General features: G+C 48.2%; 1 protein-coding gene across 4 annotated transcripts; it reads right to left on the bottom strand.

Annotated features, from left to right (window-relative positions):
* Nucleotides 1-1,453: 1,453 nt before the first annotated feature.
* FZR1 (fizzy/cell division cycle 20 related 1 (Drosophila)) lies at nucleotides 1,454-9,825 on the bottom strand. Of its 4 annotated transcripts, none has more exons than XM_010149729.1 (13): nucleotides 9,689-9,825; nucleotides 9,134-9,259; nucleotides 8,832-8,895; nucleotides 8,299-8,426; nucleotides 7,778-7,860; nucleotides 6,400-6,583; nucleotides 5,772-5,837; nucleotides 5,213-5,315; nucleotides 4,383-4,567; nucleotides 3,342-3,575; nucleotides 3,158-3,262; nucleotides 2,263-2,355; nucleotides 1,454-1,495 (listed from the first exon to the last, which is right to left on the bottom strand). In XM_010149729.1, the coding sequence occupies exons 1-13, from the start codon at nucleotides 9,755-9,757 to the stop codon at nucleotides 1,454-1,456; spliced, it is 1,482 nt and encodes a 493-aa protein (XP_010148031.1). In that variant the 5' UTR covers nucleotides 9,758-9,825. The 4 variants fall into 4 exon arrangements, with proteins under 4 accessions (XP_010148031.1, XP_010148030.1, XP_010148032.1 ...); XM_010149728.1 differs by having other exon boundaries at nucleotides 2,248-2,355; nucleotides 9,134-9,255; nucleotides 9,685-9,757; XM_010149730.1 differs by having other exon boundaries at nucleotides 9,134-9,255; nucleotides 9,685-9,757.
* Nucleotides 9,826-13,756: the final 3,931 nt, after the last annotated feature.

The following is a 13,756-nucleotide window of genomic DNA, read 5'->3' as shown; positions in this document are numbered from 1 at the left end:
GGAAGAAAACAAAAGAAAGGAAAGGATTGCCTATGCACTCTACTGAGATCAAGGTCTATATACACAGCCAGGAAAATCCGAAGGAGAACAGCAAACAGCACTGGCATCCCAGGGCACCAGAGCGGGCACAAGGCAGGCAGGAGCCAGGGGAGCACTGGCACGTGTACGAAGTCAGACAGGAACAGGCTGCTGCAAGCATAACAGCTTCTCTTGAAGTTAAAAGCAACACATACACCCAAGCACTTTGCATCGCGTCCTGTGGTGCTCACCACGCAGGCTCCAAGCACACAAGCAGCCACCCTCTTCCCACACCGCTCAAGAACAACCACCACCACAAAAAACCCACCAACAAGAGGTCCCTGGCTTTGACTTGGAAATAAAAAAGCACAATTCACCCTTGCTTTAGAAAGGAGTTTCCCCCCCCCCGTTGCCCACATGTGGCATTTCCACCCTTCCAGCCAGGAGAGGCCATGCTCGGTCCAAAAAAACAGATCCACAGGAGTTGTGTTGTTTCTCAAACACGCTGCAACGTGTTTGAGTTGCACAATCAAGGCTGCAGATCAACCAGCCTGCCCCAGCCAGGCACTGCAGGCAGCTCCATACACATGGTGGTCGTTGGGTTTTCCTTGAAGCTGTTGTTTTTCCTCTCTGAACCAGGAGGATCAGCCCAGAACATGCAGTAGCAGTGTCGGAACTTTGTGAATGTGCACCCTCTCCAGTAGAGCCTCTTCAACCCTCCTCCAAAGCTTAGAGCCCAGAACGTGTGTTTGGAGGCAGCAGTGGAGCATGCCCAGAATCAAGCTGTCTCACAGGAATGATTGTAACAAGTACTTTACAGTACCTATTTGGTGAGAAAAGGAAGAAAAAAAAGCAGCTCTCCAGTTTCTTCACATAATAGGGATGCCAGGCTGTACACAATGCCCTGGATAAGCAGAGGCTAATGCCCAGCCTGGGGTCTAGCCTCCCTGCACCAGTTGTACTGGACAAGTCTGGCTGGCTCCTACCTCCAAAGACATGCCCCCGAGGCCAGAGGGACCAGAGCAGCAGCACATTCCTGTCCCCACACAAGCAGGGATACTCTCATCTCTCCTGAGAGGGGACAGCAGAGCAGCTGGGATGGTCTTGGTCCAGTCTCAACATTCCGTGTCACACGCGTTTTCTCCAGTATGTAATGTGAGGGTTGGAGGATGCAGGTTTAACATTTCTCTTGTACCCATTCCCCTTCATGAAGGATGAATCCGTAAACCTTTGCGAGTTCCCTCCCCAACCCCATCCCACATACTGCCGAGCATGGTTCAAACATGTCTATTTAATTAGCATGTTGGGTCCATCCTCCAGTCCCACGGGTACTCCCTTCCCTTCTGGCAGATCGGCTGGGGTTCCATGCACACCGAGGGAGCAGGTTTATCCTGGTTTGTCCAGCCGTCGTCTCCTGGGTCACAGTACATGGGGTTTATCGTATCCGGGTGAAGAGGTTGAGCACAGACACCGACTCCTGACAAGGAGAGAGAAAGCAGGTGCTAAGCTCTCCACACCTGTGCTGCGCCATTACTCCACATGCTTTTGCCTTTTTTTTAAGGAAAAACTGCTAGCCTGGTGAGGCACCTCCAGCCCCGGGCACAATGTCAGCTCACCATTCAGAGACCAACACCATATTCCCATGTTTTTTTCCCAGCTGGTAACAAGAGCACGACAGGCAAGCGTGCCATTCGCACAGCTCAGAGGGACACCTTGCAATGCCCAGTGCCAGCTTCCCGCAGCTCAACCCTTAAGATCTCTACCACTCTCCACTGCCAGATGCTCTGAAAAGCTCTCGGAGCATCTGGCACAACCCGCTTTCGGCAACGACAAGTTGTCAGCAGCAGCACCCACAGTCACGTTTCCATCCACGCTGCCATTTGAAGCAGTTCCAGAAGAAGCCGGGGGATAAGGATCCGAGGACTGAGTCAGTGCATGGCAGCATGCTAGCAGGGACAATGGTGGGCTCAGGGTGAGCACCCTGAAATGCTGCTTGTGTTCAGCAGTGCTGTAACAGCCAAGAGAAGGATGTCCTGACACACTGCCTTGGGTACGCCCAGGCAACTATTTCATCTGATGACTACAAACCCCTCGTAGCGCTGAGTTTAACCCCTGACTGCATCCAGCCTTCCATCTGTGGGATACGGTGGAGAGCAGAGGCAAGGCATCTTGGGCCGAATCTCCTCCCAGAGGCTGAGGCTCCTGCAGGACATGGCTGCAGCCAGCCACACCACCCATCCTTACCTTTGTCGAGCGGGTTTTACTGAAGACGTTCCAGAAGCGCAAGGTCTCATCTCCAGCTCCTGTAACTATGGCCTCCCCATCAGGGGACATCGCCTAAGACCAAGAGAGAGCAACCTTTAGCATCCGTTATGTTTTCAACCTCAAAAAATGTATCTTCATTGGAATGCATGAGACACTTCACTCTCTTTCCTACTTGGCTGGCGGTGAGAAACCAACCAACCACCTCTGCTTTCATGTGCCTTGTTCAGTCGCAGTAGGTACCAACTCAAGCACTTGCATCTTTCTTACACGGCTACAGAACACATGGGTGGAATTACCATAAAAAGGACTCTTGTGTTAAGAAATCCAAGCCATTTATCATTGAGGCTATTCTTCCCCAGAGCAATACAACTGGCATTTGCCAGGTCTGTTAGTCACGTACTTCACAGTCTACCTCACAGAACAGTATCGGTATGTTTCTCTTATGAACACGCCAAAAGCCCTACGTAATGGTACCAAAGCAGGCATGAGATCAATGCGGATTAACTGCACCAAGCATTTCAATGACACATTAGGAGACCCAAAAGCAAACTCTTCTCCCGCTTGCAGTCACCAATGAAAAAGCGTACAAGTCTTACGGGAACAAGAACTGATACTCGTGCTTCCTCAGAGGAGTTTTGGCAGACTTTGCTGATCATTAACAAAGCCTCACATAGCAGCAAGTCAAAGAATCCCTTGCGGAAAAGGAAGCCAGACCCAGAGCATTTTTCATTGCTCACAGGGCAGCATTCCTATCCCCACCTAGACTACAGGCAGCTTACAGCGCCACTGGCACGGCAGCTGTGGGTCTCCCCTTAGCACAAGCACAGCCAGATAAGCAGCTACCAAAGTTCTCAGAGACGTGGCCATCGCTTACCAAATATAAGACGCGGTACGAATGCCCAGTTAGCTTTGCTACTTGTGTTAACGAGGGGTACTTCCAGACGAGGATCTGGTTCTGCGAGTATCCATGGGTACTCACCTGAAAGGGGAGAGGGAAATATGCATCATGCTTCCACCACAAGGCAGTGCAGCAGCAGGACCACCAGGGAGGCGCTTACCAGCTCGTTGGCATGCTTCGACCAGGCCAGGTTGCACACTTGTGACCCAGTGTCAATGCACTGCAAGGGCTGCCCGGTGAGCGTGTTCCAGAAGCGGATGCAGCGGTCAGCCGTCCCACCGCCAGAGGCAAGCAGTCCATGCTGGTGCGGAGACCAGGCGATCGCTTTGACTGCTGCAAGATGCTCTGTGTATTGTTGGACGGGACTCAGGCTGGAGTGATTCCAGACAAGGAGCTGGCAAAGAGAAGAGACGTGATCAGACTTGCACTGCAGTCAGGCGTCCACCACACCCACAAGCCACAGTGTTGCACTGGGACTGATGTGGGCAGTTGGGCAACAAAATATTTCCCACAGCTCTACAGAAGCACATGTGTCTCCACACTGCCACCACACTCCGCTGAGGCCACAAGAAAGCCAAGAGTCCTTAAATTAAGCTCAAGAAGACAAAGACACAGTGTCACCGAATGTGAACTCAAACCTTTCTGTTGTCCTTGTGGCTGTTTTGTTCCAGAACACATTTACAAACATGCTCAAGTTGACTAGCAGTTATTCTGGGCAGGAAGAACTCGGTACAACCACGCTGTCAGGCACTAGGCAAATTCACTACCTAGCAACCTGCTCTGAACACCGCTTCTCCAGTAGAGATGCTTTTTCCATATGGTGCTCGGTGAACCACAAGCCTGCACTACAGGTATCAGAACTCAAGACAGCTCTGCACTCAGCTTTCTGCTGCACAGATAAACGTTATTGCAACAAATGACTGTGCTACCTAAACAAAGTCAGCAAGTACAGCTTTGCAGTAGCTTTGTTGAACTCAACCCCGAGTCAAGCCACAGATTTAATTAGCTAAATACAGAAGCAAAATGAAATTTGCCTTTTAATTTTATTAAGGAGAGGAGATTGAGTAGAAGCTTAGCATGGTTTATGTTTGAACACAGCCCAACAACCCCTCTCAGAGGGACTGAGCAGCCTTAAAGAAAAGGGGTCTGACGCTTCTTGATGAAGATCCAGAGACACTGAGCATCTCTGGACATACTGTACCTTATTATCATTTCCTCCGGAGGCCAGGAGCTGGTGGTCTGTAGACCATTTGAGCCCACAGACCTCCTGCCTGTGGCCCTGGAGCCGCCGCTCGGACTGCAAGGGCGGGGTGCGGATGTCCCGCTGAAGGATCATCCTGTCACGACTCCCAGAAGACAGCTGGTCTGCATTCCACGCCAAGGCCCCTGTAACGCAGGGAGAGCATGAGAGTACACTGTGGGAGCCTGCAGAGGCAGGCAGACAGGACAGACACCACCCTGCCAAGGTTTAAAAATAAAAAGAGCTAAAAAATCAGTGCGTATGGACCTGCCTTACGCCCACTCTCCAAAGTCCCAGAATAGTGTGCAAAGATTAACCTGCACAGATTTACTGAAGGCATCACTAATCCCATTTCACAGTAAAGCACAGAAACACAACTCTGAATGTGCTGTTACTTCCCAAATCTCACTCCGGCATTCAGATTCAAAACGCCTCCACGCAAAGAAAAGAGAAGTTCCTGCAGAATAGGGGAACTGGAAATCTCAGAGCGAAGCAGCCTGCCTGCAGGGCTGAAACCGGAAGCCAGTGGCAGTGAAAAAAGATGTAACCAAACTCAAAATGCCTCAGACATGGGGGAAACACCTGATGCAATACTCAAACGCCACCACACCCAAGATCAGAACACTGCAATTACTAGATGATAACGTTTTGCAGACTGCTCAAGACATAGCAGGGGATAAATATAACTTCTGGTACATTGAGTTCTGCTATTTCAAGCAGATCCCTCACAAGAAAAAGGTTCACTCATGAAGAAACAAAGCCTGTGAAACCTCTGAGTCCCCCCTCCTTACCGACTCTGGCTGTGTGCCCCTCTAGCATGGACAGCTTTTTTCCAGCAGCTGCATCCCAGATCTGCACAAAGCCCTTGTGAGTGCCAACGGCTACCAAGTTCCCCTACACAAACAGAAAACCATGATCAGTAAAGTCAGGAAGTAAAGACGGACATAAACCAAGAGCTAGAAGCTAAGAAGACTTGAGATAAATCCCACAAGACTGAAAACATCCAGAGTTTTTCCATCTTTGCCCTGCTGAGAAGGCCAAGGAGCCTGGCTGTAATATGTTTACTGTAACATTTTCTTGTCATGAGCTGGAGAAGTGAACTGGCTTTCTTCCTCCCACACCTCGAGAGCCTCAAGATACAAGAGGTTGTTCTCTATCCCCTCTCGTTTAGCAGAGAAAAATACTGCAGACAGGAACACACACTGGAGTTGTGGTGCACACAGGGAATTTGGGGAAATATAGGAAAATAACCCAGGAAGTTTAAACCCGTGAGGAAGAGTTACACGGCTGCAGTGGTAGTGCGTAAGTTAGGAGTGTTTCAGTTGTCACTGCTGACAACGTGATACTGACCCGTTCGGACCAGCCCACTGATGTTACAGAATCTCCTTCCACAGAGAGGTCACACAGCCGGGTTACCTTGAAAGTAGGACAGAAGGGAGTAAAACACTTGTTACTGTCATGCTATACTATTCACCCCCTCACAAACCAGTACCTAGCTTGGGAGCAGGCAGTACAGGTGCTGCATATCCCAGCACATTCCACAGTTCTGAAAGACACTATGGCTGGAGTCTCTGAGGAGACTTATAGCACCTTCCAGTACCTGAAGGGGCTACAAGGAAGCTGTGGGGGGACTTTTTACAGGGGCCTGTAGTGACAGGACAAGGGGTAATGGGTTTAAATTGAAAGTGGGGAGGTTTAGATTGGATATCAGGAAGTTCTTCACAGAGAGGCTGTTGAGGCACTGCGACAAGTTACCCAGAGAAGCTGTGGATGCCCCATCCCTGGAAGTGTCCAAGGCCAGGCTGGATGAGGCTTGGAGCAACCTGGCCTAGTGGAAGGTGTCCCTGCCCATGGCAGTGGGTTGGAACTAGATGATCTTTAAGGTTCCTTCCAATCCAAACCAGTCTGTGATTCTGATTCTATGGAAGAGACCTACAGCGACAGGGACTTCACTCTCAAGACACTGATGATCACTTACCTGGCTGGTACAAGCACTCCAGAGGTAAACACAAGTCCCAAGGCCAACGCTGAGGACATTAAGAGAGGACCAGTCCACTAGGTTCAGGTAGAAGTCGTCCTGCAGCTCTGGGGCATCCAGTACTTTGAAGGGAATCTTTGAGATTTTCCGAGTTGGTTTTCTAGGTGATCTTAGTAGCTTCTGACTGTTCACAAAAACAGAATCACGGAATAGTAGAGTTGATCTCAAACATCTTTTCCAAACAGAACAAGTCCAACCATCAACCTAGCACTGCCAAGTCTACCCTAAACCATGTCCCTAAGTACTACATCAATTCACCTCTTAAATACCTCACAGGATGGCAACTCCAGCGCCTCCCTGAGCAGCCTCTAACAATGCTTGACAACCCTTTCAGTGAAGAAGTTGTTCCTAATATCCAATCTGCCCCTCCCCTGGCAGAGCGTGAGGCTATTTCCTCTTGTCCCGTTGCTTGTTGCTTGGGAGAAGAGGCCAACCCCCCCTCTGCACCCTCCTTTCAGGGAGCTGTAGAGAACGATAAGGTCTCCCCTGAGCCTCCTCTTCCCCAGGCTGAACACCGCCAGCTCCCTCAGCTGCTCCACACAGGAATTCTGCTCCAGACCCTTCCCCAGCTCTGTTGCTCTTCTCTGGACATGATCCAGCACCTCAGTGTCTTTCTTGCAAAACTGAACTCAGGATTTGAGGTGTGACCTCACCAGTGCCCAGTACAGGGGACACTCCCTTCCCTAGTCCTGCTGGCCACACTGTTCCTGATGCAGCCCAGGATGCTGTTGGCCTGCTTGGCCACCTGGGCACACACTGGCTCAGATTCAGCAGCTGTCAACCAGCACCCCCAGGTTCTTTCTTTTCCTCTGAGCAGCTTTCCATGCACTTGTCCCCAAACATGGAGCATTGCAGGGGATTGTTGTGACCCAAGTGCAGGACCCAGCACTTGGCCTTGTTCAACCTCATACAGTGGCCTCGGCCCATCGGTCCAGCCTGATATAAAACCAGCTACAGGACCTTACATGTCACAGCAGGTGGTAGATGCTGATGTAGCCACTCTTCAAAGGTCACTTGCATCTCTACAGAAATGCACAAAGAGACTGCAAAATTGTTTCCAGCAGGTAAGACTGGAAGGAATTGGGTTCTGCTTCTATAAAGGAGCTAGGGAGCAACAGGATGGACAGACTACTGAAAGTTGGCAAAAATATTAAGTATCTAGGCAGGTTGGGCACCCACAGAAATTCTTAGAACTTGACTGTCCCTACCAGAACCAATTCACACAGCAATTTGGGGTGCCTTAGAAGCCCTAGAGAACTTCATTGAATCCTCTGCCCCAACCTTTCCCTTCTGTCTGTCTGTGGAGAATCAGTATTACCTTTTGTTGCTGACAGGAGACAGGGAATACGGTGACACCTCGTTGCCATCATCTGGACTAGAGCGTTTTGTGCTGAGCGAATACTGCGTAAAGACAGACACATTAAGAATCCCAGCATGCCCAAGACCTAGGGGATCACTCACAACACACACTGGTGCCCAATGCCTGGCTAACTCCAACACCCAGTTAGATTTTCTAGACTTTTCATTTCCTCTTTCCCAGGTGCTCCAGAACCATACAAAAAACTCATCTCCACTGAAGTCCAAAAGCATGATCTGGTCACTTGCCACACCTCCAGAAAAGCTTGGTTCCAACTCAGCTCCCCTGCTGATACAGAAATAGGAAGTACGTAGCTTGCTGCAGATACATTCTCTTTACAGGCCACCAAATTTTGCTATCAACAGCCTATCTTAGTCAAGCTACGACACTAACTCACTTGCTCCAGCAACTCAGAATGGTGTATCACGTCCTGTGACACATGTGCAACGTTCATTGGTTTTAATGCAAAATGACCAACTTACAGTGAAAAGAGACTTCTTCTCCGGGGTGGATGGCTGCAGCCTCCTGTCTTCTGTCTGTGGGTCTTGCACTTTCTCAATCCCTGCTCCCAAGAGTTCATTCTTCAGCAAGGCAGAGTAAGCAAGGCCATCTGTGAACCCAAATGAGCACTTAGGCACAGAGCTTGGAAGCAGCAAACAGCTCTGGCAGGATCATGTCTGCCTGACTTGTACATTCACAGGGCTTCTTAATAAGCCTGGGACCCCAGTTTGGAATCAAGAGCAGCAGCAAGCTTCCCCTCCTTCCACTTCACCAGGAAGTGCTTCCATAGCACAATAAATCAAGGGATGTGAATAGCCCCTTGCGTCCCAGACTCTCATCAGAACCCTACTGAGGTGACCTGGTATTAACTCTCGTGATGTGGGCATTTCCTAAAGCACCAGCATGTGTTTTTGTCTAAGCACAAAAGTGCCAGTGTGCCCTTTGTTTCCAAGCTCGCCAACAGTTTGAAATAAAAGCTGTATGCATGGCACAAGTGGCAGAAAGGTGGTCTCACCTTTGCCATTGTCTGATGTAGCATCCTTTGCTTTTCTATTTTGACTTGGTGATTTTTCATTTTCCTGAAAGACAGAAGCATGCTATCAGCATAAAGAAACCTCATCATAGGGGGTAAAATAACAAACAAAAGTCTGCTGGACCACAGGGGAAGCCTGTGGAAGACATGCATTCAAAGGAAATCTTTTGGGGCAGCAGCAGACCACAGTGCAGAAGATAAGCAGAGCAACTATGCCAGCCAAAACAAAATACACTTTTTCCTCAGTCCCAAGGCTGAGTGCAGGGGAGGGTACCAAAACTTACATTTATCCTGTGGAAGTTGATGCTCCAATTGGCCCCAGCTCTGGAAGGAATAAACCTGTCACCATGCTTACTCGGAGAAGACATTGGAGAATTTGAAGGCGTCAGGGTTCTTCTCATCTCTGCTACCTGAAAGAATAAAACACACACACCAGAACAAGTTGAGATCACAGCAGGATTCTAAAAAACATCAATAAGGTCTTGCCAAAGCTGGATATGCCTCAGTAAAACAGCCAAGCATTAGTTTATTCCCATAACAAAACTAGTAAGCACAGAGTCCAACTGTCATGGGAGCGTCTGTCAAAAGAAGCAACTGAATAGCCTCTTTCTCAATGCCCTTCTCCAGCTGCTGTGTTCTCAAGGCAAACACGTGGAAGGCTGGAGCAGGTCAGCCTGCTTGCAAGATGAGTAGCAGATTCTTCAACTGCAGTTACATCCTTTTTAAGGAACCTGCTTAAAGCCTTAGGTTTGCTTCAAAGAGGTTCCATATCCTTCAAAAGCTCAAGAAAGACAATAGCTTAATAGTCAGACTACACAGCATAGCTCATTTGTACTTACACAAGGCATTGTGTTTTCATTCTGTATGTTGATTTGACGTAGGAGACGTCTCTCATAATCCTGGTCCATGGTGGAAGGAAGGCATTTCAGCAGGCCCAGGAATTTATGTTCATGAAGTCAAATCAGTAATTAGTCTGATGCAACACACAGGGGAAGAAAGACACCAAAATATTATAGCCCTTCATATAAAAGCAGCCTCCTCAGACTCTCCTAAGCCTATTCTTTAGAATTTCAGACCACTTTTCCTATCCACAGCATTGGTATCAATCTTGTGTGATGCAGCACAGGGCTGCCAATGATAGGTTTCTGCGTTACTGCCCTTGGTCATTGATCCACACAAGCAGGCAGCCTGACGGACCTCGGCAGGCAACCATCCCAACTGGAGCAGAGCCTTCAGTACAGGAAACCATGTTCACATGAACTGCAGCAGCACGGTTTGGCAAGCCAGCGACGCTCAAGCATGGAAACCAGACACCTACAACTGACCTTCCCTCAAGCCAGACCCATACGTCAGGCCAGAGGCACCAGCAACACACACCACTGCACTGAAGCTAGCTGGGATGCTTTCAGCCATGTCGGAAGCATTGTAGACTTATTACCACATGCTGCAGGAACACGGGCAGCTATGGACTGGGCAGTCCCCTGGGTTAACATTCAATGCCTGATGCCCATGCTGTCCCAAATACTCCTCTTGGCTAGCATAAGACTAGCTCATGACGGCTCTACAGGCTGTAAGCAATGCTAAGCATCTTTCAAGCATATGTTTTAGGATAGGGCTGCTTCATAGCTTAGATCTGGCTGGCTAAATTACAACAGACATGATTAACAAGAAATTATCATAGAATCGTAGAATGGTTTGGGTTGGAAGGGACCTTAAAGATCATCTAGTTCCAACCCCCCTGCCATGGGCAGGGACACTTTCCACTAGACCAGGCTGCTCCAAGCTTCATCCAGCCTGGCCTTGGACACATCCAGGGAGGGAGCATCCACAGCTTCTCTGGGCAACCTGTCCCAGTGCCTCCCCACCCTCTCTGTGAAGAACTTCTTCCTGATATCTAATCTAAACCTCCCCACTTTCAATTTAAACCTGTTACCCCTCTTCCTGTCACTACAGGCCCTTGTAAAAAGTCCCTCCCAGCTTCCTTGTAGCCCCTTCAGGTACTGGAAGGTGCTATAAGGTCTCCCCGGAGCCGTCGCTTCTCCAGGCTGAACAAGCCCAACTCTCTCAGCCTGTCCCCACAGCAGAGGTCCTCCAGCCCTCTGATCGTGAGCTAACACTTCTGTGAGGACATGTAGTCACAGCCCTTCTCCAAGCTCTGAAGGGCACAGACCAGCATCGCTAGTGCCCAGCTTCCTCAGCTTGCACACATGCGTCGTCCACAGCTCACAATGACACAAAAATGCCAACACCAGAAGAGACATGCCAAGTTGGTCTTTCAACCCAAGATAAACATCTCTACAGGGAAAGGCAGCACCTAACGCACACGCCACACAAAAATCCCCACAGTACACAGGCATGTGGAAGCTGTACAGAACATAAAGGGATTTTCATGTGCTGCTACTGTATAAACATTTACAGCACCTGGCTGAAGTCCAGCTACACAAATGGCATTGCCCCAAGACACAGGCTTTGTGGCAAAGTCCCGGAGGCAGCTGTACACAAATGGCTGCGCAGGGAGAAAACTGTCCAGGGACAAGCTGCACTGCCACGCTCAGGGCCTGCCACGAACTGCCTTTGGCTCCACCAGCGGATTTCTGGGAAAAGGTTTGCCTCCAGGAGCAGAAAAGCTACTCAGGCTTACCACTGAAAACGGGAGGCAAGTTACCAAGCTAAGAGGGGTACACCAGCACCTGATGTAATGCAGTGAGATGTGATTACATTACTCTATGAAATTAGCTTGGAAGCAAGATAAGCACATGAATTCTGGACTAGTCATCTGTTAGCCACCACAGCTACTTCCCTTTTATCTAAGCCATTTGCTAGCACTGAAACTTGGACTTACAACAAATGCTGAAATGCAGAGGCCTTTTCTTCCTTGCCATTAAGCATTTTTACAGGACACTTACAGAAGCATCCCCGAAATAGATAGTGCCAGGCTGGTTCCAAGTACACCTGCTTACCTCTGTCACCTCCTCCTGCCCGATTTTTTCTTTTTTTTTTTTTAATTTAATACATTTCTCCCATATGTTCTTTCAGAGGCAAAACTGAAGAAAGGTGCCAAATCTAACAGCAGTCAGCTTCCACCAAATGAAGAGTCAGAGATGGCATCATTGTGAGTGAAAAGTCAGAAACAATTCTTGAAGGAGGTTAAAAAAAGTGCATGCCATGTCAAACACACTCCCTAGTTTTGCAGTTTACTTACCATTGTCCTTACCTACCCATGATCTTCCAAAGTCTGCCTTAGAGGTTAACAGAACCTCTCAAACCAGACATTTTGACAAAATGCTCCACACTCCCCCCCCCCTTCTTTTTTACCACCATAAATAAAAGATGAGCTTGCAGAACCCACACGAGGAGTGTGACTGAGACGGGGAACACCACACACTGGAAGTGTCTTATCAAAATGGCTCAGCATGGTATGCATGAAAAATCTAGATCCAGTTACATAGCAATGTGACTTTCTTTTTTTATCCTGGGTATGAAACATTCCCTCTTAGAGTTTTCCTTTGAGTTCCACCCATATGAATTTTGACTACAACTTCTAACACAGCACACAGTGAACAACAGAAGAGACAAAGGTAGAACATCACAATAAACTAGCAAGCCTCCCCAGACATTATCAGGCTTCAGATGCTTCAAAATAAAGCATCAACATAATACTAATCGTATTAGAATTACCAAGACATCCTCTACCCCCTTCGGCCCTGCCCAAATCTGGAAATACATTCAGTTTTTACATTTAAAAGCCCTCCTGCCTTTGGTATTCTCAGAATCTCTCAGTTTCACCAGCATCTCTCATGTTTAACACTTACCCACCCAATTACCTTCCAGTTTTATGAAGGGCACAAACAATTTCTGAAACAAAAAAGGGTCAGGGATTGCCCCACTCTTGCACTCCTTCAGTAGGCCACATCTTGAAATGACAAAGCCAACAGAGGAAGGGTTGTTATGCCAGCTTGCTGAAAAATCCAAGGAGGTACAGGCCACCTCTCAATGGCAGAGAAACAATTTCACAAAATAGCCGAATTAATTTCCCCGCCAACCCTAGCATTCTGCACGCTGGCTTATTACAGAGATCCCTACCAAGGAAAAAGAAAAAAAAAAACATTTGAATACATTATGGTTGGATCAGTGTAAAGAACAAAACACACTTGTTCAGCACCAAAACTTTGCCTAGAAGTATTGTTCAGAAAGTAATGTGACCTGTGATAAAATCCAGCCAATTCAAAGGTGCATGAAGAGAGTCAGTCAGAATACAAATTCTTCCCTAGGAATCAAAAAAAGTTCCACCAAACCCCACCTTACTTCTCCAAGCATGAAATACACAGAGAATATCAAAATAGTACCCAAAAAGAACATTAACACATAGCTCCTCAAGATCTTTTATTCCTTTAATTAAAAGAGAACTTATAGTCCACATACTCCCAGTCCTTATAGCAAAGCCCTTCTTACTTGCTTCAGGGGAAATGGAAAACCCATCCACTCACCACAGCCATATTGAGAGTTTAGCAAGAGTCTTCCAAAAACCAGAGATGCTACCTTCTCTTTGGGCCTTAACAGCACAGGTTTTGAGGTAAAGACATGCCATTATTCAGGTGCTGGGTATTCACAAGCTCTCAAGAACCACCCCATAATTTACTAAAGGGTAAAGGATGGAGTAAATAAGTACTTAGTCCTCTAAGTCGTGAGCAGCAGGATTTCAAATCAAAACCAGACGTCCTGCTTCCCCAAAGACAAAGTTTCCACCTTCCAATTACTTATCTAAAATCCTTTATCAGGCAACACTTGTAAATTAACAAGTTAAAGACCTCAGCTGCCAACAGAAATGGCAAGCCATCTCATCCTGCACCTCCTTTGTGCCAGCTCCGGCCCTCACTCAACCATGCCGCACGCTGGCTGGGCTCAGC

The sequence above is a fragment of the Eurypyga helias genome, unplaced genomic scaffold (genome assembly GCF_000690775.1).
Source record: "Eurypyga helias isolate BGI_N326 unplaced genomic scaffold, ASM69077v1 scaffold10894, whole genome shotgun sequence".
Lineage (NCBI taxonomy): Eukaryota > Metazoa > Chordata > Aves > Eurypygiformes > Eurypygidae > Eurypyga > Eurypyga helias.
The sequence above is the reverse complement of the archived record's forward strand: the minus strand, read 5'-3'. Positions and strand labels throughout refer to the sequence as shown.

Bases quoted from the DNA above. Each gene is read 5' to 3' on its own strand.
- FZR1 (XM_010149728.1), bottom strand. From the start codon at position 9,757: ATGGACCAGGATTATGAGAGACGTCTCCTACGTCAAATCAACATACAG. The intron at 8,896-9,133 runs GTAAGTTTTGGT...TCTGTCTTTCAG, and splicing joins TCAACTTCCACAGGATAAAT to GAAAATGAAAAATCACCAAG. The intron at 2,356-3,157 runs GTAAGCGATGGC...TCTTGGTCTTAG, and splicing joins CGTACCGCGTCTTATATTTG to GCGATGTCCCCTGATGGGGA.